This window comes from Aquarana catesbeiana, linkage group LG13 (genome assembly GCF_042186555.1).
Source record: "Aquarana catesbeiana isolate 2022-GZ linkage group LG13, ASM4218655v1, whole genome shotgun sequence".
Classification (NCBI taxonomy): Eukaryota; Metazoa; Chordata; class Amphibia; order Anura; family Ranidae; genus Aquarana; species Aquarana catesbeiana.
The window spans coordinates 153,102,172-153,128,787 of NC_133336.1; the positions used below are offsets into that span (position 1 = coordinate 153,102,172).

The window sequence follows — 26,616 nt, forward strand, 5'->3', positions numbered from 1 at the left end:
ACCCAACAGCAGCTCTCGCATGAGAGCATCAACCCGTTTGTCAAACATGCGCATGGTGGTCACTGGGTTGCCTCGAAGAATGTCACACTTTTCAGCCCAGTCTAGCCCCGCAAAATCCACCTTTTGACCTTGTTGTGCCTTTATTGCCGTTATTACCTCTGGCCATCTGAATTCTGCAGCAGAGAAGGTAAGAAAAAATGTTGGCTTACCCAATTGTCTGACCATGGCTAGCAAATTCTTCAGATTTTTATCCCAGTAAGCTGGACTCCCTCTCAGTGGTTGCATGAACCTTGTGGCATCTCGGTTTCGCACCAACCTCTCAACCTCACACTTGTCCTGTAGCAGCTTGTTGGATATTTTCCGTCCATCCCTGGTATTGGGTTTTCCTTTCCTTAACTGGATGGACATGCTGCTTTTGGCCATGTGTGTTTCTGTGACAAACTGCGCAAAGAAGAGGTAGCTTGTGTCTCTTGCAAAACGAGTATCAACACAAAAAAGCCTTGCATTGAAATACATGCTCGGGGACAGTTTGACTTGTCTTGCCTGGTCCAATGTATTCTGTCCAGTAGGGAACTGAACAGGGAAAGCCATTGCCTCAAGCCTAGGAACTTTAAAGAAGCTGACAGGTGTGTTTCCTTGTGCAGGTGCAATGCTGAATATTCCATCACCGTGTGTCAGTGCTTCCTCTCCAAGGTCAGATGGCTGCAAACAACTGTCTAGGCCCATTCCAGGTCTTAGTGTATCCTTCTCATCCTCTGCATTAGGAGGTTGTTGGTCGTGGCCTTCCTGTTGCTCAGAAGCAGCCGGTAAACATGCAGACTGTACCTCTGATGGATCACAATTTTCGATGCGTTCAAGTATCTCCATCATTTCAGTTTTGTCACAACTGTCGAGTTCCATCCCATCATCATTATCATCATCATCAGCGATTGTCTCATCCACTCTAATTGAAATGTCACTGTAGTCGGGGTGTGTGTCAATGAGTTTTGACAGACCTGCTACTACATTTCCCATGTTGACATAATGAAACAGCTGGTGGCCTTTGTAAGTCAGATGTCTTTTCAGCTTGACTCTGTGTAACTGGGATTTGCTGTGCGATCTTGGTAGAGTATTGACCTTGGTTTCCACCTCGGATGGCACACACACTACAGCGCCATGTATAGCTGCCTGTCGACCTTTGGGAAGTGTGATGATCTTGGCAAATGGCAGTATTTTGGCCAAAAGTTGTCTTTCCAGCACATTCAAATCGCAGAGCTCTGGGGGAATGGGCGCCAGCTCCATGTTGTTAGCTACAGCGATGGATGATTTGTGTCCTGCTTTTAAATGTAAATCACAGTTGTGACAAATCCATTCTTTGGTCCTTTCATCTGGTACGGTGCATTGTTCAGGTCCTTGACAGTGATTGTTGCACACATGGACATATTTCCCTGTCAAACAGGCAGCAACAATGTGTAGATTCTTCTTGTAATTGCTGTGAATGCAATGTTTCACTTGGTTAGGGAAAAGGGTGCGATGACACATCGTGCACACAAATGTTGGCCCAGCTTTAATGCATTCATGGAAAGTGGATATAGCTGTCTGCATTAGGCTGTTGTCCACTGGTTGACTGCATTCCCGCATGACACGAGTCCATCGTCTGTATTTCATTCTTATTTTGAAGGCACATTGCATCTTATGGGTTATGCGAAAATCTGCTTGAGTTTGACGCTTCATTTTCATGTAACTCATGCAATGTTGCAAGTGACGTTTTCTGAAAGCAGGATCATTATGATATTTTCTGGTGATGTATTGCTTCTGCTTCAACTTGAAATCGACATTTGTGGCATATTTTCTGGTGATGTATTGCTTCTTCTTCAAGTTGTAATCTGCATTTGTCGCATATTTTCTGGTGGTGTACTGCTTCTGTTTCAAATTGAAATCTGCATTTGTCGCATATTTTCTGGTGATGTATTGCTTCTGCTTCAAGTTGAAATTGGCATCTGTTGCATATTTGCGAATGATATATTGCTTCTGCTTCAACTTAAAATCAGCATCTGCTCTGTATCGGCTGGTGATGTATGTCCTTTTCTTATTGGTGACAGACATCTTTGTAGCCTTGAAATCACGCCTTCTTTCATTTCTGTGTCTTGTCTTCAGTTTTTGTCGTCTCTGTGCATTTAATTTGGACAATGCCTTACTGTCCTTCCATATGCCCTGTGAGGATTTCGCATCAACTGACCGTGGAGAATGCTTGCTGGCTGGGAATCCAGTGTGTGTTACATCTTTGGTCATCTGTGTCACTTTGTTCTCCACATGCTTTGCATTATGTGGTTTGTCAGATTGCACCAGTGGGGACAGCAAACCATCTGACAGACGTCTTGCACGATGAAATGAGACTGGCATGAAGTCATACTGCAGTCCATCAATAGGGCCTCTGGTGTCTGTAAGGAGCAATTCATACAACTTATAAATCCTTGCCCCCATATCACTCAAATGTGTAAAAGTGATCATAACAGCTTTTCCTTTTCCAGTGGCAGGAAGTCCATCCTTATTTCGACTATGAGAATCAAACAGTCCATATCTCCCAGACTTGTCTCTGAACAATGCAATGCAATATGGCACTACTATAAAAAGTGCATGTGTAACATCTGCATTGAGGCACTGAAGTCTTGTGGAGAGGTCAACAAACCAACCTTGGTTGTCACCGTCTACCGTGTCTCTCATACATCCCGATAACACTGGAGATTTAACAACGTTATACTCACATTTGTCAGTGTTGACTCTGAGGGGCACTTCTTCCATTGTCAAGTGCTGATGCTGATAGACATTTCTTTGTTTTAGCTGTTTTATTGTTGAGCCATACAAGCTGTTGCCCTTCTTCAGTATTTGATCAAGATCACCCTTTCTCACATCATCAAGCTCACTGTGGTATGCCAAAAATGTCAGAGCCATGCATGTACACTGTTTGTTCCTTAACCTTCCATAGCCATGATGACCCTGATGAAATGATGCCTGCACAGAAATCTCACTTGGTACACATGGTTCTTGCATGCCATGGTTTTCAGAAGTGCCCATCACACTGTCACTGTGCTCTTGAACTTGACACTGAGTTGAACATGAAAATGACACCACAGGTTCACTATGTACCTCCTGGGCACATTCACTGTCACAAACCTCCATATCCACTATGCTGCTGTGGGGCTCCGGATCCAGTTTAGTCCAGCGTATCTTTGCAGCTTTAGATCTATTTCCTTTAGATGGCATGATGATATTTGTGGAAGGAGCTATAATTCCCCTCAGAGCTTTGTTCGAAGAGCTATAATTCCCCTCAGAGTTGTGTTGGAGGAGGAGCTATAATTCGCCTCAGAGCTGTGTGGGAGGAGCTATAACTCCCCTCTGAGCTGTGTGGGAGGAGCAATAATGCTATAATTCCCCTCAGAGCTGTGTGGGAGAAGCTATATTTCCCCTCAGAGCTGTGTGGGAGAAGCTATAATTCCCCTCAGAGCTGTTTAAAAGGAGCTATAATTCCCCTCACAGCGGTGTGGAAGAAACTATAATTCCTCTCAGAGTTGTGTGGGAGGAGCTCTAATTCTCCTCAGCTGTGTGGGAGGAGCTATAATGCTAAGCTGTAATTCCCCTCAGAGCTGTGTAGGAGGAGCTATAATTCCCCTCACAGCGGTGTGGGAGAAACTATAATTCCCCTCAGAGTTGTGTGGGAGGAGCTATAATGCTAAGCTATAATGCTATAATTCCCCTTTGAGCTGTGTGGGAGGAGCTATAATTCCCCTCAAAGCTGTATTGGAGGAGCTATAACTTCCCTCCAAGCTGTGTGGGAGGAGCTATAATGCTATAATAGTCCTTAGAGCTGTGTGAGAGGAGCTATAATTCCCCTCAGAGCTTTGTGATTTTTTTTTTTCAAAAATGATTTTGTTTTTTTGTTTTTTCAAAAATGATTTTTTTAAATGATTTTTTTTTTCAAAAATGAAATTTTTTTTTTCAAAAATGAAATTTTTTTTTTCAAAAATGAATTTTGTTTTTTTCAAAAATGATTTTTTTTTTAATTTTTTTTTTTTCAAAAGTAATTTTTTTTTCAAAAATATATTTTTTTTTCAAAAATATTTTTTCAAAAATTAATTTTTATTTTTTTCAAAAATATTTTTTTTTTTACATGGGGCGGTCATAATGTTTTGGCTGATCATGGGGTGGTCATAATGTTTTGGCTGATCATGGGGTTGTCAGCTTTTGTCACCTCCCACTCTAGTTTTGAACATTTCGCCATTCATTCCTATGGGACCAATTTTGCCGCAAAAACGACGATATTTCATGGACCATTCGGCGAAACGTTCCACAAAGTAATAGCACACCAATCGGGAAAAATCCGCACGTTTCGGTATATTACTTGTCTCTGTAGTGTGGAAAATGTGGGAGGAGTCTACAAGCATTATCAAGTCTAGCAGATGAAGTCACATGCATTTGGGGTGTCTCAGCATCTTGTGTTTACAACCACTGTTTCCTAGCAACATTTCCTTTTGAACATTTTGCCATTCATTCCTATAGGACCAATTTCGCCGCAAAAACGATGATATTTCGTGGACCATTCGGCGAAACGTTCCACAAAGTGATAGCACACCAATCGGGAAAAATCCGCACGTTTCGGTATATTACTTGTCTCTGTAGTGTGGAAAATGTGGGAGGAGTCTACAAGCATTATCAAGTCTAGCAGATGAAGTCACATGCATTTGGGGTGTCTCAGCATCTTGTGTTTACAACCACTGTTTCCTAGCAACATTTCCTTTTGAACATTTTGCCATTTATTCCTATGGGACCAATTTCGCCGCAAAAACGATGATATTTCGTGGACCATTCGGCGAAACGTTCCACAAAGTGATAGCACACCAATCGGGAACAATCCGCACGTTTCGGTATATTACTTGTCTCTGTAGTGTAAAAACTGTGGGAGGAGTCTACAAGCATTATCAAGTCTAGCAGATGAAGTCACATGCATTTGGGGTGTCTCAGCATCTTGTGTTTACAACCACTGTTTCCTAGCAACGCTCATGCCCTGTTTATGCTTCCCAAATACTACTTCATCAAAACTGCCCCATCAGAATTACCCCATCAAAACTGCCCCATCATATTCCTCTATTATAAATCAGTACATGGTGTGTCTGTCCCCTCCCCCGGGCTCTGTAATCAGCTGAGATGCTCCAGCCACCTCCCCCCTGTGTATAACAGAAGCTTTGGTAACCATGGCAACAAAACAAACACTAACAGTACACTCTGATTAATGGCTAAAATTTCCTGAAATGACCTCTAAACAAATGGCCGTATTTTAAAAACTATACATCCTACAGCGAAGATCTTTATATTGTGAGAATCACAAGACCCAGACCTAGATTTTGATGTATAGTATGTCTGTGAAATATTAAAACTGAAGGCACGGTCGCAGTTTTGAAATTGCCCTTCAAATTTGGAGGGGGCTAGAGTGTAGTTTCAATGAATGTCAATGGACGGCGTGAGTTACAAACAAATGGTCATATTGTGAAAACTTTCAGGACTATGGCTTAGCCGTGGACATGTTTAGTGGCAGCAGGGATAGCTGAACGTTTTGATATAAGATTTGTGTAGGTGGGCTTGAAAATGAGGGAGTGGCGGCAGTTTAGAAATCATGTTCTGATTTTTCAGCTTTTGTCATCTCCCACTCTAGTTTCCCCATTCATTCCTATGGGACTAATTTCGCCGCAAAAATGACGATATTTTGTGAACCATTCGGCGAAACGTTCCACAAAGTAATAGCACACCATTCGGGAACAATCCGCACGTTTCGGTATATTACTTGTCTATGTAGTGTAAAAACTGTGGGAGGAGTTAGGGTGGTAAATTTGGCTATAATAATAAGAATAATATATATGTGAGATAACAGTAAGTGGTCTTGCTATGCAAGAACACTTAACTAGAAAAGCTACAATTTCTGGGGAAATTGTGAAAGTGTTCTTGCCTCTACAACTGGAGTGGGCGGAGTAACTGGGTGGGGTGGAGTGGCTTGAGTAACTGTGAAAAGTGTTAAAAAGCTTAATATTTTAAAAAGTATAAATAGTAGTAAAAAAAGTTCCATCATTCGCTGAAAGAGCTGAACATTTTTTTCAAAAGTAATTTTTTTTTTCAAAAATGAATTTTTTTTATTCAAAAATGATTTTTTTTCTTCAAAAATGAATTTTTTTTTTCTTCAAAAATGATTTTTTTTTCAAAAGTAATTTTTTTTTTCAAAGGTAATTTTTTTTTTCAAAAATGAATTTTTTTATTTCAAAAATAATTTTTTTTCGAAATTATTTTTTTTTTAAAGTAATTTTTTTTTCAAAAATAATTTTTTTTTTCAAAAATATTTTTTTTTTTCAAATATATTTTTTTTTTCAAAAATAATTTTTTTTTTAAAAGTAATTTTTTTTTCAAAAATATTTTTTTTTTTTCAAAAATAATTTTTTTTTTTTCAAAAATAATTTTTTTTTTCAAAAATGATTTTTTTTTTTTTTCAAAAATTAATTTTTTATTTTTTTCAAAAATAATTTTTTTTCTTCAAAAATAATTTTTTTTTTTTCAAAAATATTTTTTTTTTTTCAAAAATATTTTTTTTTTTTCAAAAATTATTTTTTTATTTTTTTCAAAAATTATTTTTTTTTTTCAAAAATATTTTTTTTTTTACATGGGGCGGTCATAATGTTTTGGCTGATCATGGGGTGGTCATAATGTTTTGGCTGATCATGGGGTTGTCAGCTTTTGTCACCTCCCACTCTAGTTTTGAACATTTCGCCATTCATTCCTATGGGACCAATTTCGCCGCAAAAACGTCATTTCGTGGACCATTCGGCGAAACATTCCACAAAGTAATAACACACCAATCGGGAACAATCCGCTCGTTTCGGTATATTACTTGTCTCTGTAGTGTAAAAACTGTGGGAGGAGTCTACAAGCATTATCAAGTCTAGCAGATGAAGTCACATGCATTTGGGGTGTCTCAGCATCTTGTGTTTACAACCACTGTTTCCTAGCAACGCTCATGCCCTGTTTATGCTTCCCAAATACTACTTCATCAAAACTGCCCCATCAGAATTACCCCATCAAAACTGCCCCATCATATTCCTCTATTATAAATCAGTACATGGTGTGTCTGTCCCCTCCCCCGGGCTCTGTAATCAGAGCTGAGATGCTCCAGCCACCTCCCCCCTGTGTATAACAGAAGCTTTGGTAACCATGGCAACAAAACAAACACAGTACACGCTGATTAATGGCTAAAATTTCCTGAAATGACCTCTAAACAAATGGCCGTATTTTAAAAACTATACATCCTACAGCGAAGATCTTTATATTGTGAGAATCACAAGACCCAGACCTAGATTTTGATACATAGTATGTCTCTGAAATATTAAAAATGAAGGCACGGTCGCAGTTTAGAAATTGCCCTTCAAATTTGAAGGGGCTAGAGTGTAGTTTCAATGAATGTCAATGGACGGTGTGAGTTGCAAACAAATGGTCATATTGTGAAAACTATCAGGACTATGGCTTAGCCGTGGACATGTTTAGTGGCAGCAGGGATAGCTGAACGTTTTGATATAAGATTTGTGTAGGTGGGCTTGAAAATGAGGGAGTGGCGGCAGTTTAGAAATCATGTTCTGATTTTCCAGCTTTTGCCATCTCCCACTCTAGTTTCCCCATTCATTCCTATGGGACCAATTTCGCCGCAAAAATGACGATATTTCGTGAACCATTCGGCGAAACGTTCCACAAAGTAATAGCACACCATTCGGGAACAATCCGCACGTTTCGGTATATTACTTGTCTATGTAGTGTAAAAACTGTGGGAGGAGTTAGGGTGGTAAATTTGGCTATAATAATAATAAGAACTAGAAAAGCTACAATTTCTGGGGAAATTGTGAAAAGTGTTCTTGCCTCTACAACTGGAGTGGGCGGAGTAACTGGGTGGAGTGGCTTGAGTAACTATTTTAAAAAGTATCAATAGTAGTAAAAAAGTTGAAGAAGTCCCATAATTAGCTGAAAGAGCTGAACATTTTTTTCAAAAATGAATTTTATTTTTTTTTCAAAAATGATTTTTTTTTCAAATTTTTTTTTTTTTAAATGAATTTTATTTTTTTTTTCAAAAATGAATTTTATTTTTTCAAAAATGATTTTTTTTTTTCAAAAATGATTTTTTTTTTTTCAAAAATGATTTTTTTTTTTTTTCAAAAATATATATTTTTTTTATTAGGCGGTCATGTTTTTTCTGATCATGGGGTGGTCATAATGTTTTGACTGATCATAGGGTTGTCAGCTTTTGTCACCTCCCACTCTAGTTTTGAACATTTCGCCATTCATTCCTATGGGACCAATTTCGTCGCAAAAACGACGATATTTCGTGAACCATTTGGCGAAACGTTCCACAAAGTAATAGCACACCAATTAAATGACATTGAGGCCGGATTCACACTGGTATTTTTCAGCTTTTCACAAAGTTCCACAAGGTAATAGCACACCAATTAAATGACATTGAACATTTCGCCATTCATTTCTATGGGACCAATTTCGCCGCAAAAACTACAATATTTCGTGGACCATTCGGCGAAACGTTCCACAAAGTAATAGCACACCAATCGGGAACAATCCGCACCTTCGGTATATTACTGTCTATTTAGTTTAAAAGCTGTGGGAGGAGTTAGGGTGGTATGATCATGGGGTTGTCAGCTTTTGTCACCTCCCACTCTAGTTTTGAACATTTCGCCATTCATTCCTATGGGACCAATTTCGCCGCAAAAACGACGATATTCCGTGAACCATTCGGCGAATGTGTAAAAACTGTGGGAGGAGTTAGGGTGGTAAATTATCAGCATTATCAAGCATCGCAGATGAAGGTATGGCCACATGCATTTGGGGGGTTTCAGCATCTTGTGTTTACAACCACTGTTTCCTAGCAACGCTCATGTACTGTTTATGCTTCACACGCACTGCTCAATACACAACACAATGTAATTTCTACACAATACCATTCCTATCAAAACTGCCCCATCATATTGCCACCATCAAAACTGCCCCATCATAATTGCCCCATTAAAACTGCCCCATCAGAATTGCCCTATCAAAACTGCCCCATCATATTCCTCTATTATAAATCAGTACATGGTGTGTCTGTCCCCCCCCCCCGAGCTCTGTAATCAGAGCTGAGATGCTCCAGCCACCTCCCCCCTGTGTATAACAGAAGCTTTGGTAACCATGGCAACAAAACAAACACAGTACACTCTGATTAATGGCTAAAATTTCCTGAAATGACCTCTAAACAAAAAGCTTTTTCCCAAAAACTATAAATCCTACAGTGAAGATCTTTATATTGTGAGAATCACAAGACCCAGACCTAGATTTTGATACATAGTATGTCTCTGAAATATTAAAATTGAAGGCACGGTCGCAGTTTAGAAATTGCCCTTCAAATTTGAAGGAGCTAGAGTGTAGTTTCAATGAATGTCAATGGACGGCGTGAGTTGCAAACAAATGATCATATTGTGAAAACTATCAGGACTATGGCTTAGCCGTGGACATGTTTAGTGGCAGCAGGGATAGCTGAACGTTTTGATATAAGATTTGTGTAGGTGGGCTTGAAAATGAGGGAGTGGCGGCAGTTTAGAAATCATGTTCTGATTTTTCAGCTTTTGTCACCTCCCACTCTAGTTTTGAACATTTCCCCATTCATTCCTATGGGACAAATTTCGCCGCAAAAATTACGATATTTCATTAACCATTTGGCGAAACGTTCCACAAAGTAATAGCACACCATTCGGGAACAATCCGCACGTTTCGGTATATTACTTGTCTATGTAGTGTAAAAGCTGTGGGAGGAGTTAGGGTGGTAAATTTGGCTATAATAATAAGAATAATATATATGTGAGATAACAGTAAGTGGTCTTGCTATGCAAGAACACTTAATAATATATATGTGAGATAACAATAAGTGGTCTTGCTATGCAAGAACACTTAATAATATATATGTGAGATAACAATAAGTGGTCTTGCTATGCAAGAACACTTAATAATATATATGTGAGATAACAATAAGTGGTCTTGCTATGCAAGAACACTTAATAATATATATGTGAGATAACAGTAAGTGGTCTTGCTATGCAAGAACACTTAATAAGAATAATAATAATATATATGTGAGATAACAGTAAGTGGTCTTGCTATGCAAGAACACTTAATAATATATATGTGAGATAACAGTAAGTGGTCTTGCTATGCAAGAACACTTAATAAGAATAATAATAATATATATGTGAGATAACAGTAAGTGGTCTTGCTATGTAAGAACACTTAATAATAATATATATGTGAGATAACAGTAAGTGGTCTTGCTATGCAAGAACACTTAATAATATATATGTGAGATAATAGTAAGGGGTCTTGCTATGCAAGAACACTTAATAAGAATAATAATATATATGTGAGATAACAGTAAGTGGTCTTGCTATGCAAGGACACTTAATAATAATATATATGTGAGATAACAGTAAGTGGTCTTGCTATGCAAGAACACTTAATAAGAAAACTAGAAAAGGTACAATTTTTGGGGAAATTGTGAAAAGTGTTCTTGCCTCTACAACTGGAGTGGGTGGAGTAACTGGGTGGAGTGGCTTGATAACTGTTGTGTGGTTGGAGTGGCTGGAGTAACTGTGAAAAGTGTTAAAAAGCTTAATATTTTAAAAAGTATAAATAGTAGTAAAAAAGTTGAAGTCTCATCATTAGCTGAAAGAGCTGAACATTTTTTTCAAAAATTATGATTTTTTTTCCAAAATTTTTTTTTTTTTACATGGGGCGGTCATAATGTTTTGGCTGATCATGGGGTGGTCATAATGTTTTGGCTGATCATGAGGTTGTCAGCTTTTGTCACCTCCCACTCTAGTTTTGAACATTTCGCCATTCATTCCTATGGGACCAATTTTGCCGCAAAAACGACAATATTTCGTGGACCATTCGGCGAAACGTTCCACAAAGTAATAGCACACCAATCGAGAACAATCCGCACGTTTCGGTATATTACTTGTCTCTGTAGTGTAAAAACTGTGGGAGGAGTCTACAAGCATTATCAAGTCTAGCAGATGAAGTCACATGCATTTGGGGTGTCTCAGCATCTTGTGTTTACAACCACTGTTTCCTAGCAATGCTCATGCCCTGTTTATGCTTCACAAATACTGCTCAATACACAATAGACAGGATAATGATGGATTTAACAACTGTGCAGTAATTCAAATGGCCGTATTTTAAAAACTATACATCCTACAGTGAAGATCTTTATATTGTGAGAATCACAAGACCCAGACCTAGATTTTGATACATAGTATGTCTCTGAAATATTAACATTGAAGGCACGGCCGCAGTTTAGAAATTGCCCTTCAAATTTGAAGGGGCTAGAGTGTAGTTTCAATGAATGTCAATGGACGGCGTGAGTTGCAAACAAATGATCATATTGTGAAAACTATCAGGACTATGGCTTAGCCGTGGACATGTTTAGTGGCAGCAGGGATAGCTGAACGTTTTGATATAAGATTTGTGTAGGTGGGCTTGAAAATGAGGGAGTGGCGGCAGTTTAGAAATCATGTTCTGATTTTTCAGCTTTTGTCACCTCCCACTCTAGTTTTGAACATTTCCCCATTCATTCCTATGGGACAAATTTCGCCGCAAAAATTACGATATTTCATTAACCATTTGGCGAAACGTTCCACAAAGTAATAGCACACCATTCGGGAACAATCCGCACGTTTCGGTATATTACTTGTCTATGTAGTGTAAAAGCTGTGGGAGGAGTTAGGGTGGTAAATTTGGCTATAATAATAAGAATAATATATATGTGAGATAACAGTAAGTGGTCTTGCTATGCAAGAACACTTAATAATATATATGTGAGATAACAATAAGTGGTCTTGCTATGCAAGAACACTTAATAATATATATGTGAGATAACAATAAGTGGTCTTGCTATGCAAGAACACTTAATAATATATATGTGAGATAACAATAAGTGGTCTTGCTATGCAAGAACACTTAATAATATATATGTGAGATAACAGTAAGTGGTCTTGCTATGCAAGAACACTTAATAAGAATAATAATAATATATATGTGAGATAACAGTAAGTGGTCTTGCTATGCAAGAACACTTAATAATATATATGTGAGATAACAGTAAGTGGTCTTGCTATGCAAGAACACTTAATAAGAATAATAATAATATATATGTGAGATAACAGTAAGTGGTCTTGCTATGTAAGAACACTTAATAATAATATATATGTGAGATAACAGTAAGTGGTCTTGCTATGCAAGAACACTTAATAATATATATGTGAGATAATAGTAAGGGGTCTTGCTATGCAAGAACACTTAATAAGAATAATAATATATATGTGAGATAACAGTAAGTGGTCTTGCTATGCAAGGACACTTAATAATAATATATATGTGAGATAACAGTAAGTGGTCTTGCTATGCAAGAACACTTAATAAGAAAACTAGAAAAGGTACAATTTTTGGGGAAATTGTGAAAAGTGTTCTTGCCTCTACAACTGGAGTGGGTGGAGTAACTGGGTGGAGTGGCTTGAGTAACTGTTGTGTGGTTGGAGTGGCTGGAGTAACTGTGAAAAGTGTTAAAAAGCTTAATATTTTAAAAAGTATAAATAGTAGTAAAAAAGTTGAAGTCTCATCATTAGCTGAAAGAGCTGAACATTTTTTTCAAAAATTATGATTTTTTTTCCAAAATTTTTTTTTTTTACATGGGGCGGTCATAATGTTTTGGCTGATCATGGGGTGGTCATAATGTTTTGGCTGATCATGAGGTTGTCAGCTTTTGTCACCTCCCACTCTAGTTTTGAACATTTCGCCATTCATTCCTATGGGACCAATTTTGCCGCAAAAACGACAATATTTCGTGGACCATTCGGCGAAACGTTCCACAAAGTAATAGCACACCAATCGAGAACAATCCGCACGTTTCGGTATATTACTTGTCTCTGTAGTGTAAAAACTGTGGGAGGAGTCTACAAGCATTATCAAGTCTAGCAGATGAAGTCACATGCATTTGGGGTGTCTCAGCATCTTGTGTTTACAACCACTGTTTCCTAGCAATGCTCATGCCCTGTTTATGCTTCACAAATACTGCTCAATACACAATAGACAGGATAATGATGGATTTAACAACTGTGCAGTAATTCAAATGGCCGTATTTTAAAAACTATACATCCTACAGTGAAGATCTTTATATTGTGAGAATCACAAGACCCAGACCTAGATTTTGATACATAGTATGTCTCTGAAATATTAACATTGAAGGCACGGCCGCAGTTTAGAAATTGCCCTTCAAATTTGAAGGGGCTAGAGTGTAGTTTCAATGAATGTCAATGGACGGTGTGAGTTGCAAACAAATGGTCATATTGTGAAAACTATCAGGACTATGGCTTAGCCGTGGACATGTTTAGTGGCAGCAGGGATAGCTCTGTCCCCACTCTCTCTCTGTCCCCCCTCTCTCTCAAATTTTACCGGGCATTGTCTGCTTTCATACGTGAGTCTTGCCATGAGTGTCGCCATGAGTCATGAGTAGGAGGCTCCACCGATTGCCATCTTAAAAGTATTCCCTTCTTTTGTAAAACAGGGAAAAAGTTATACAGAGCTTAATGTAGCTTTTCCCCAATACTGTGCCACTGACCTGCCACCCTTCATTGTCTATTTGTTTGTACCTGTTGAAGGTATAGGATGCTGTATAATGTTGGTTGACAGTACAGATACTCTATAGTTTTTGTAATTAGGTTTTTGTATGGTATATAACTGGGGATTACATCCCCTACAAGGAACAAAAATCATGGTGAATATTTTGTCATCCACTTTGATGTCTATTGTCAAGTGTTTTGCAATGCTGATTTGTAAATAAAACTTTTTGTTAAAAAAGGAATGATACAAGGGGAGGAGGCGGAGCCTAGCAGAGCAGACATGCATTGTTAGAGCTCCACACCGCTGAGGAGAGAAGAGAAGGACAAAGCGGAGCCTGCAGGCTCAAAAGGTATCCATTTGAACCTCTTTGCCCCAGGGAACAAACTGTGAAAGTTTGGGCAGGAAATATGGTACTGGGAGGAAACCGTGGCAGAAATAAAAATCACCTCACAAAGAGCTCACAGGCACTCACTGCAGCTGAAGCAGCTCCACTCACCTCACAAGATACAGCATCAGGGCGCTCTCACAGACAGAAAATGTCACAGCAAGACTCTCCATTTGAGTCAGAAACAGAACAAATCCTCTCACAAACTTCTCCACAAGCCTCCTCAGTATCCCCAGTAATATTATTACAATTTGAAAAGATGCTTCATAAGGCTTTAAAACAAACCTCAGACCAAATAACAAAAAGCCTAACCAAAGAAATAAGAGATCTGGGAAACCGCACCGCAGCTTTAGAAATAAAAATGGATGAAATTGAAATTACAACCCAAGAAAATATAACAGAATTGGAACAATTAAAAAAAGAGAATTTAATACTTCAAACTAAGCTCGAAGATTACGAAAATAGAGCCAGACGTTCAAACTTACGCATAAGGGGAATACCTGAAACTGTGACAGACCTGCAATCTACTATTACTGCTCTATTACAAGAACTAAAGCCAGATATCCCTATTGAACGTTTAGAACTGGACAGAGTACACAGAGCCCTCACAGCCAAAAAGAAAGATGGACCCCCACGTGATATAATCACAAAATTTCATTATTACAGAACGAAAGAACAAATACTAATTGCTGCAAGAGAAAAAAAGGAACTTAATTTTCAAGGACACAATTATCAAATTTTTGCTGACCTATCCCAACTTACTATTACTAAAAGACGATCCATGAAACCCCAACTAATGGAACTGCAACGCCACAACATTATGTATCAATGGGGCTTCCCCTTTTCAGTCAGATTTAACTACCAAGGTACAATTTACAGAAGCAGATCAGCAGATGAACTACAACAAACCCTTTTAAAATTAAATCTGACAGAACCCACAAGCAGCAACACTCCCACACGCAGAAGAATGGCATCATCTTCACCTTCAGGCAGCACCCAGAAAATTTCAGAACAAAATGGGAATCACCATTCTCACAAAAGAGGCCGTTATGCCGCATCATCCATGGACCAAGAAGATTCAATGGACTGACATCCTAATTCCTGATATCTCTTCATTTATTATACTAAGAGATGGTTCTCTATAAAAAACCTATATTTATAACTGAATGTAACTGCATTCTGATAGTCACACACTGTGTGGGATCATGTTACATTCCAGTTATATTTCTTATTACTTCTGATTCATATAGCCTTAGAATATATAATTGAAATAAGGAAATTCTTGTTCAGTTATATATTATCAGGTGATAACAATAGATTTATTACTTTTTAGGACAAATATGTTCAATAATCCAGAAGTAATGGAAGCTTTTTCTTTCTTTTCTTAAAACAAATATATTATTACCTAACTAGTTCCTAGAATTATGTTTTTGTTTATTCTAATCTGAAGCAATACAACCTCAATTTTATGAGTTAACATATCTAAACAGTTACGTATGAATAAAATATGTAATTGTTTACTCTAAAAGGGTTAAAATCCCAAAATAATTCAAACTATCTTCATCAATACCAAAGTTATTAACAGTACCTTTCTAACTGAATTATTTAGCCTAGGGCAAGACTAACCATATACAACCACCCTGGAATAAATAATTTCAACAAAAACTATATTCTGCACTCCAATTAATGAAACATCATTTTGATGTCTTTTGACATAGCACTTCTCTCCTGTAAGCGGAAGATCCGTGTACCCCCATTAGCCCTCCTCATTCTCCCAACCATATTATGTGGGAGTGTGACGAAGGCACTTATTCCCCTGAGAGAGATATTTATTCTCTTTCACGGGTAAATTGTGATTACTTGCAAAAAATAATTTATACAATGTATCATCTAATCTCGTATGTTTTTTGTTTACTCTTTACTCCAGAATTCACTGGTTTCTTTTCTATCTATTCATCTCTTCAGTCCACACAGGTTGATCTGCGCAGTCAGCTCTGCATAACAAAAAGTAAGTCAAAACTATTTGATCTATTGCCATGGCACCACTGAATATACTTTCCCTGAATGTTCAGGGAATAAATGTCCCTCAAAAAAGGACCAAAGCCTTCCGTACTTTCCATAACAAGAAGGCTCACATAGTATGCCTCCAAGAAACACACTTCACCAAAGATTCTACTCCAAAATATATTTCTCCTTTTTATCAACAAATTTACACGGCTTCTGCCTGTACCAAGCAAAGGGGAACTCTAATTGCATTTCACCGATCCACACCATTCACCTTATCATCAGAAATTAAAGACCCAGAAGGTAGATACCTGATACTCATGGGTTATATAATGGATACAGCAATCACGGTGATTTCCTACTACGCTCCTAACAAACAACCTACACCATTCCTCTCACATATATTACAAGTGATTAATACACACAAAATAGGAACAGTGATAATGTGTGGGGATTCGAACCAGGTCCTCCTCCCATTTCTAGATAAATCACCTTTTACACCATCCAAAATAACCTCTAGATTAACTTTTTCTCAACTTCTTTCCAAATACAATCTGGTAGATTCATGGAGAGAAAGTAACCCAATGAAAAAGAAATTCACTTATTTCTCGCACCCTCATCAAACCTTCACCAGAATAGATCATATTTTTCTAACATTAGGAATGATACCAGAAATTATTGCATCAGATATAATTCCGATTCCGTGGTCTGACCATAATGCAGTATACACTACTATAGCCTCAGCCATACCAAAAGCGCATGACCCAACGTGGTACTTACCGGACATAATGCTCAAACACCCACTACATCAGATGGCCATTGAACAAGCTTTAAAGGAATACATATCAATTAATAATACAACAGACATCTCCCCAATAACACTGTGGGAAGCTCATAAGCCTGTCTTGCGTGGTACAATACAAAGACAAATGGCACTATTTAAACGGGAACGCAAAAATCTAGCAAAAAAACTAGAACTCAATTTTAATGCAGCCTACATATCATTCCAAGATAATCCATCTCAGAGTACAAAATCTCATCTGGAAAAATCTAGATTGGAATACGATCTATTTCTCACTGAGTCAGTTGATAAATCCCTCAAACGCTCCAAACACAATTTCTACATGAATACAAACAAACCAGGTACATATTTGACTCGGGCATTAAATTCAACTAACAAATCTTTCAAACCAATACGTTTGAAATTATCAAAAAATGTTTACACTTGTAATCCAGTTAAAATAGTCCATAAATTTCACTCACATCTCGCAACTTTATACAAGACAAACAATGAATTTAATCCTACAGAGGCTGAATCCTTCTTCTCAAAAATAACCTTACCTGAGTTATCTCAAAATCAAAAAAGCAGTTTGGATGAGCCTATAACTATAGATGAAGTTGCTAACGCCATAAAAGACCTAAAACTTAATAAAAGACCAGGCCCAGACGGCTACTCGGCTTTATACTATAAAACATTCTCAGAAATACTCTCTCCCATTCTCACTGAAACTTTTAACAAACTTCTAGATGGACATTCTTTTCGGCAAGAAACACTAATGGCAATTGTTTGTATGATCCCAAAACCCCTTTCTGATGATACTTCCTGTGTGAATTATCGGCCTATCTCTCTGTTAAACCTCGATATTAAATTATTAGCAAAAATAATAGCAAAACGCCTCAATAGCATTATAGGAAAATTAATACATAGAGATCAAGTAGGCTTCATGCCAAATAGACAGGCAGGCGATAATATACGCAGGGCAGTGTTATTGGCACATATTGCTAAAAAACGGAAAATCCCTTTATGTTTTCTATCTCTCGATATTAAGAGGGCATTTGACACAGTATCCTGGCAATATATGCAATATTCATTACAAAAATGGGGTTTTGGACCCCACTTTTTAACATGGATCAAAGCATTATATAATAAACCCAAAGCCTATATAAAATATGCTGGATACAAATCTGAAGCCTTTAATATCGAAAGAGGTACCCGACAGGGTTGCCCATTATCTCCCTTATTATTTGCCCTTATACTCGAACCCATGGCCCAATACATCAGAACAAACCAAACTATAACTGGCATTGAAGTAGGAGGTATTACACACAAATTAGGTATATTTGCAGACGATATATTACTTTTTCTATCATCACCACAGGTCTCTGGTCCTAACTTAATACCAGCTCTTGATGGGTTTGCAGCCCTATCCGGCCTTATGATTAATCCTAAGAAATGCCTAGTGCTTAATATTTCACTCACAAACATGGAATTGATCCCGGCTAGGGCTGCACTCCCATTCACATGGGCAGAAAAATCAATCCCATATCTTGGAATTCATTTAACAGCATCTCATTCTGACTTATTCTCAACCAATTATCCTCCTGTATTAAGACAGATCACAAATCTAATAAAACAATGGTCGCGACTTCCTTTATCCTGGATGGGGAAGATTAATGCAATCAAAATGACTATTCTACCCAAATTGCTTTATCTATTCAGAGTCCTCCCTATTCCAATTCCTTCCTATTTTTTGAGAATAGTACAAAAAAGAGCAACTTTGTTTATATGGGGCTCTTCTAAACCACGTATACCTATACACACACTACATCTTCCCAAAAATAAAGGAGGCCTGGGATACCCTAATTTTACTAACTACTACAGAGCAGCACATTTGGCCAGTCTGTCCAAATACCATGCAAAACAGGAAATCCCATTATGGGTATTTATAGAGGCTTCAGAAAATGACCCTCTATTAATATCAAATTTATTATGGCTTGATCCTAAAGACCGCTTTAAAATTCATAATCCCATAACTAAACACTTCTTATCTCTCTGGGATAAACTAAAAACTAAATATCAGTTACAATCTCCACACAATCCTCTCCTTTCTTTTATCAGAAATCCGGCCTTTTATCCGGCATGGATCTACCCAAATTCTTTTAAAGCTTGGACAACATCAGGCATTCAGACACGAAATGACTTCATAGCATCTAAATCATTCCTTTCATTCCCATCGCTTAGAGAAAAATATGATCTACCAAACTCTGAGATATTTAGATATCTCCAAATCAAAAATTTCTATACACCATTCCTAAAGGGGGATACACCATTATCCCAATTATCCATTTTTGAATCAATCTGTACAAAAGATCCATTTGCTAAAGGTACAATTTCATCACTTTATAATCAATTATATGGAGTAGCAAATCTTAATAGACCCTATTAAGAGGTTCAGAGGTGGGAGGAGGACCTGGGACGAACTTTAGAAGACACGGACTGGTCTAACATATGGCTCACATCTAAGTCATCTTCACCCAACATCTTAGCACTGGAGACAAATTATAAAGTCCTAACTCGCTGGTACCTTGTACCCGCTAGAGTGGCAAAATATTCACCTAATACCTCAGCTCTTTGTTTTCGAGGATGCCCAGAAATAGGCACATATTTACACATATGGTGGACGTGCCCAGTAATCCAAACCTTCTGGAAGGAAGTCTTCGTGATTGCATCTAAAATATTTAAAAAAATAATACAACCAGATCCATATTTAACTTTACTTAATCTAAAACCGGAATGGTTAACACTCTCTCAATTCAAACTTATGATCCAACTAATAACGGCTGCAAAACAAACAGTGGCCAAGGCATGGAAATCTCCTACATTGGTACTAGCAGAAACAATTCACAGAATGAATAATACAATGTCCCATGCTAAGATGGTAGCCATCGATCAAAATCAAATTCCAAAATTTGAAAAACTTTGGCATCCTTGGATAAAACAACAGTTCCTGTCAAACTTCAATGACTCTGTCCTGTTGCCATGGTAACAGATTAAATGACTTACAGAGACACCCATTCTAAGGCTTCAAAGAGAACTAAAAAGAATAATAAACTGACGAGCGGGACAACCTTGTGGACCATACCTCTACCTTTCAACCCTTTTTCTTCTTTCTCTTTCCTTTTCTCCACCTTACGATTAAAGCTCATTATCAGAATTTTTTTGACCTATATACACTCTACTTGTAAACAATATGTATAGTAGGTATAAATCATTTAAATACCTACAAAAGTAACTAAGGAAATGATATATATCTTTAATTTAGGTTTACGTGAACCCAATGTTTAATATTTGAAATTTCATTATATTTACCTATATAAACCCTACTGTAAAACAATGAGCTTACTTTATAGATCCTTGTAAACTTACTTTATGTATCTTTATAACATTGTATACTCAATATCCCCTTGAGGAAGGGGATATACCCCAAAAGCTTGTCCAGAAAAATTGTATGTTAGTGCAAATAAAAATAGTATCACAGACAGTACTCAATTGTCTCTGGAGATAAGAGGAAATCAACAGCCCTGTCATTAAAGGGGTTGTAAACCATCATGGTTTTTCACCTTAATGCATTCTATGCATTAAGGTGAAAAACCTTCTGTGGTGCTGCAGCCCCCCTGAGCCCCCATTTTACTAACCTGACCCCGATCTTTCTCCGTCCGGGAACAAGCACACCAGCTCTAGCTGGTGTCTCGTGTCCTGATTGGATAGATTGATAGCAGCGCAGCCATTCGCTCCCGCTGCTGTCAATCAAATCCAATGAAGCGGGCGCCAGGGGCGGGGCCGACTCATGTATTCTGTGTGAATGGAGACAGGAGCAGGACTCGGAGTGCGCTGGCATGGGTGTCCACCTCAGGAGAGCCTTCTCCAACGTGGGAGGTGCCACCAGCGTCGCCGGGGGACCCCAGAAGAGGCAGATCAGGGCAGATCACTCTGTGCAAAACTCACTACACAGTGGAGGTAAGTATACCATGTTTGTTATTTAAAAAAAAAAATTACAGTTTAAAACCCCTTTAAATGCAAGGTCTACTCGGGAGGTAGTGTAGAGTCTTTGAGGATAACTAAAAATAGCATCAGTGCCTTGTGCATGTGCAGCAGTGTCAGTCAATAACACTATGTGGCTACTATGTAGTCATGATAGCATTAAAATGTAAATGTAAACCAGCGCCATCCACAACAGCCATACTTAGCCAAGAGTGGTACATGTAGCAGGTGAAGTGTTACAATAGCACGTCTTTCTAATTTCTGGCACTGTCCATTCACACCCCCTTCTGACCCCTGACTTCTGCTGCAGCTTACACTGGCACTGTAATCTTTGGACTGGCAGCTCACTCTACCAAACCCCCCACCTGACCTCTATTGTTGGCCAGTGGGACTGCATTTGGAGTTACAGCTTTTCACAGAAGCGCCACTCACCACCATGCCTGCAACCACCCCCTCACCACCGCTGCACCAGAAACTTCCCCATGCCTGCATCCCCCTTCTCACCACCATGCCTGAAACCTTTCCAACACTGCATCCTCACACCAATCATCCACTACTTTTATCACTGGAGATGACCCTGGACAGCACCTGCATACAAACCTCCACTTTTACAACTGCACCTGACCTTCATCCTTCCCTACACCCCCCTTCTTTCTGGGCACCTCTCCCATTTTGCCAATGTGTGGCAAATGCTAATAATAAGTTTACCACTACAAGTGTACTACATTAATATTTTATGACTTCTAATGTGAATACATTTCCCAGCCAAAGGGTATCTATAGGTGTATAGTCATCATTCAAATACATACCTTCCCAATAGCTGCTCAAAAGATCTTTCCATAACTTTCTGTATTCCAATGCAATCAATTTGCCTCATTGAATAGTATGTGATGTCATATTTCTTCAGAATAAATCTGAAACGGCAAGTTCATAATATTAGAGATCTATGGCATATAATAATGTGAAAATTCTTTAGCTTTATTAATATGGAATTGCTTTAGATAGATAGCCTTAATTTTAAAGTGAGGTATACCTCCTGCTTGTTCTCATGTCACAATATTGATCTCGGTGAGACAAATACGCATTTAATGGCTGATTGCTGTATGTTATGAGGAAAGTAATACAGGAGGACATAGAAGACAGATTGAATGAGTTCTAGGGTCCTTTCATGGGCTTTCTGATCAGGTCCGCCTGTCTGTTTTTCAGGCAGACCTGATGGGAAGCCGTATAAAGCTCTATGGGCAGCATGATGTAAACAAACTTGTGTCCATTTACACCCGCCTGCCTCCAAATCCGTCTAGGTCCATAAAAACAAACAGAAAAAAGGACTGTGTCCTTTTCTATTTCTCCAGACCTAATTGTGATGGATTGTGCACAAGTCCATTTACACCCATAGAGCCATCACCAGTCTGCCCCTGTCCACTGTCTAAATGCGGACACAAACTGAATGGGCATGGATGTTAAAAAACTGACATCTGTCCAGTGCTGCTCATAGATCTGCTGCTGAACGGAGCAGAGCAACTCAGCGGCTCTTTGAATAGAAGGGAAAAACTTTTAGTGGATGAAACAAGCAGATGCTTGATTTTTTTTTTTTTTAATGTGGAATTATGCAGTTTTTTTAAACTATAGTATATAACATGTGTTAAAATGTATGCCTGGCCAAAAAAAAAAAAAAAAAAAATGAAGTACAGGTCTGCAATATATGCACATTTCTCCTTCTTTGCAATGCATGCACATTTTTCCAACTCTTTAAAAACACTGCAAGTATAAAACATACCCGTTGATTTGTCAAAAAAACAGTGTATACCTAATTTCTTGTTTGAGTTGACAACATAGTGCTTCTGTTGCATTGAAATCACAAGCAATGTAATCAATCCAGCTTAGCTTCCATGCTGTAAAACATCCCCACCCCTTTGTCCATAATATGTTATGTTGGAGGTATTCTGTAATCCAAGGGGAGAAACAGACAGGGAATTAAGTGCAGCAGAGTGCATAAGAAGTTAGAAGCTGTCTGGGATTCTGACAGGACCAATGGTTATTTTTCTGTACTTATTAATATAAAATGCACCATGCTATTTACAGTATTATTTCATTTATTACATTTACAGGTGATACTAGAAAAATTAGAATATCGTGCAAAACTTAATTTATTTCACTAATGCAACTTAAAAGGTGAAACTAATATATCAGATAGACTCATTACACGCAAAGCAAGATAGTTCAAGCCGTGATTTGTCATAATTGTGATGATTATGGCTTACAGCTCATGAAAATCCCAACTCCATAGTCTCAGAAAATTAGAATATTACATGAAATCAATAAAACAAGGATTGTACATAGAACAATATTGGAACTCTGAAATGTATAAGCATGCATATGTACTCAGTACTTGGTTTGGGCCCCTTTTGCAGCAATTACTGCCTCAATGCGGCGTGGCATAGAAGCTATCAGTCTGTGGCACTGCTGAGGTGTTATGGAAGACCAGGATGCTTCAATAGGGGCCTTCAGCTCTTTTGCATTGTACGGTCTCATGTCTCTCATCTTCCTCTTGGCAATGCCCCATAGATTCTCTATGGGATTCAGGTCAGGCGAGTTTGCTGGCCAATAAAGCACAGTAATCCCATGGTCATTGAACCAGGTTTTGGTACTTTTGGCAGTGTGGGCAGGTGCCAAGTCCTGCTGGAAAATTAAGTCAGCATCTCCATAGAGCTCGTCTGCGCAAGGAAGCATGAAGTGCTCCAAAATCTCCTGGTAGACGGCTGTGTTGACCCTGGACTTAATGAAGCACAGTGGACCAACACCAGCCGATGACATGGCTCCCCAAATCAACACAGACTGTTGAAACTTCACACTGGACTTCAAGCATCTTGCAGTGTGTGCCTCTCCATTCTTTCTCCATACTCTGGGTCCTTGGTTTCCAAATGAGATGCAACATTTGCTCTCATCAGAAAAGAGGACTTTGGACCACTGAGCAACAGACCAGGTCTGTTTTTCTTTAGCCCAGGTAAGACGCTTCTGAAGTTGTTTGTTGTTCAGTGGTGGCTTGACAAGAGGAATACAACATTTGAAGCCCATGTCCAGGATCCGTCTGTGTGTGGTGGGCTCTTGATGCACTGACTCCAGCCTCAGTCCACTCCTTGTGAAAGTCCCCAACACTTTTGAATGGCCTTTTCCTGACAATCCTCTCCAGGCTGCGGTCATCCCTGCTGCTTGTGCACCTTTTTCTTCCACACTTTTCCCTTCCACATAACTTTCTATTAATGTGCTTTGATACAGCACTTTGGGAACATCCAACCTCTTTTGCAGTTACCTTTTGAGGCTTTCACTCCTTATAGAGGGTGTCAATAATGGTTTTCTGCACAACTGTGAGGTCAGCAGTCTTTCCCATGATTGTGATTCCTACTAAAGCAGACTCAGAGACCATTTAAAGGCTCAGAAACCCTTTGCAGGTGTTATGGCTTAATTAGCTGATTAAAGTGGGACACTTTGAGCCTAGAATATTGCACCTTTTTCACAATATTCTAATTTTCTGAGATTGTGGATTTGGGGTTTCCATGAGCTGTAAGCCCTAATCCTCTAAATTATGACAAATCATGGCTTGAACTATCTTGCTTTGCATGTAATGAGTCTCTCATATATTAGTTTCACCTTTTAAGTTGCATTAGTCAAATAAATGAACTTTTGCACAATATTCTAATTTTGCGAGTATCACCTGTATATAATTTACCTATATTCAAAAAACCAAAATATTTCTTTGTCACCCTTAGAGGACACTGGGCTCTGCTTCTGGTACTTTCTACACTTCTGTGTACTTTGTTAGCCGCAGAGCGCTCTACTGGATCAGAGCTGTTGCACTGCCTCTGGTCTGATCCAACCTCTGAACACTGAGTAAGCTTATAGTGTTGGCGAGGCTAACCAGGAATGTTACATTCGGCACAGGCCTCTGCATTGTGGTGCTCCCTGCAACTCTGCATCCCACGCTGGTTGTTCTCCCTACCAGTGCACTTCTACCAACTCAAGAAGGCGTCCCGCTCAGAGTTCAGTTGCACAATCGATGCGGCCACACCTCGGGCTCCTCCTCCACACAGTCTTCTGCATTGGGGCACTATGTCCATGCCTTGCAGGGTTCTGCTTCCAGGCAAAACCATTTATCTCATCCTCCATTCAGCCCTGATTGGTCTTTCCTTCCAAAAAATGTCAGGCCCTGACATTACTCCCCTGGAGCCTAGGACTGGATTTGTGAGGAAACCTCTGGTAGAATTCTCTTGTTAATCTAGGGACATGAACATTTCCCTTCCAAGAATTTTCTTCTGGCCCTTATCCTTCCCATTGAACCGGGTATTGTAATTTGTTCCTAAAGATCAATTAAGAATTTTCTGCACCACAAACTCTTCTTCAACCTGAACCTTAACAGGTGGAGGAAGTGGAAGAATTCTTCCAGAAAAAGGGTTTTCACAAAATGATATGTGTAAAAACAGGGTGAATCTTCATACTGTCTGGAAGTTTTAAGCTAAAGTTGACCAGACTGATTTGAGCAGACATCTGGAAAGGTAAGAGCTGGATTAGTGGGCCCTCAGGAGACCCAGATACCAACTGCTTTTATTCCTGGAGTGTTTGTCCACAATGTGTGTTTAGTCTATTAGATTTCCTTTGGAAATATTTTCCATATGACGTATCTGCTAATGTACCCATGGGACCTTTGTTTAACTCCTGAGCTTTGCCACCAGTGTTCAAACACTCTTCTGTTCAGATATTACCTCTTTTTTGATGTTTTGTCTTGACCGGTTTACCCTTTGGTACTTGGTATCAGCTGGTTGAAGTGTCGATTGAAGTCTCCCCTTAGCTCAAACACATTTGATGCAATTTTTCTAGAGATATTTCCTGAACCAGACACGGATTCTGAAGCCCTGAAGAAGTGGCTTGTGTTGCGAAACATGTAGGCGAATCCTGTGTGGTACATGCTCAAATATGTTTCATGATTCCTAATTCTTATGTAGCTCTTTTTATGTATATGTGGGCCTATGTTTGTGTAAAGAAACGTCCCACACTCCGCTTGAGTGCTTTCGTCATATACCGCTTCCTCCAGTCTAAATATAGAGATTAGATATTAGCCGCATATTGAAGCCAGAAACAAGGCAGAACTCGTTTGGTTACTCAACATGAACTGTTTATTGAAACACATGTACAGAGAGGTAACACTCAGGGGCAACCCCTCCCTTTGCATTCAGGTCAGGGTAAACTGTCAAATAACAATAGTCACACAGGTCAGGTATATTCAAACTTCTCATCAATAAACTGTTTTATCAGCAGGGAGGGTCTGCTGGAGGAATTCCCCCCCCCTCCACATAGACATAGATCCCATAATATACTTTTCTCCCAAGGCAGACAGACTCAATAGAACAATGGAATACAACCAGACCCCAAATGATCCCAGCAAAGAATCCAACAGCATGAGACAATGCAGACGATGCTAAGCTAAGCAGGGCAATAACTTCTCCGCAAGATGTGGAAACCTTGCAAGAAGAGTTCAACAAATTAATGGGGTGGGCAACTACATAGCAAATGGAGGTTTAATGTGGAAAAATGTAAAATAATGCATTTGGGCGGCAAAAATATGAATGCAATCTACTCACTGGGGGGGAGAACCTCTGGGGGAATCAAGGATGGAAAAGGACCTGCGGGTCCTAGT

General features: G+C 38.8%; 1 protein-coding gene across 2 annotated transcripts in view; it reads right to left on the reverse strand.

Annotated features, from left to right (window-relative positions):
- The window catches only part of ARG2 (arginase 2), a 1,243,303-nt gene that overhangs the window by 434,394 nt on the left and 782,293 nt on the right, over window positions 1–26,616 (reverse strand). For both annotated transcript variants that reach the window (XM_073610731.1, XM_073610732.1), the window contains exon 6: window positions 21,737–21,841. In XM_073610731.1, coding sequence (XP_073466832.1) covers window positions 21,737–21,841 — 105 coding nt within the window. The remainder of the gene's footprint in view (window positions 1–21,736; window positions 21,842–26,616) is intronic.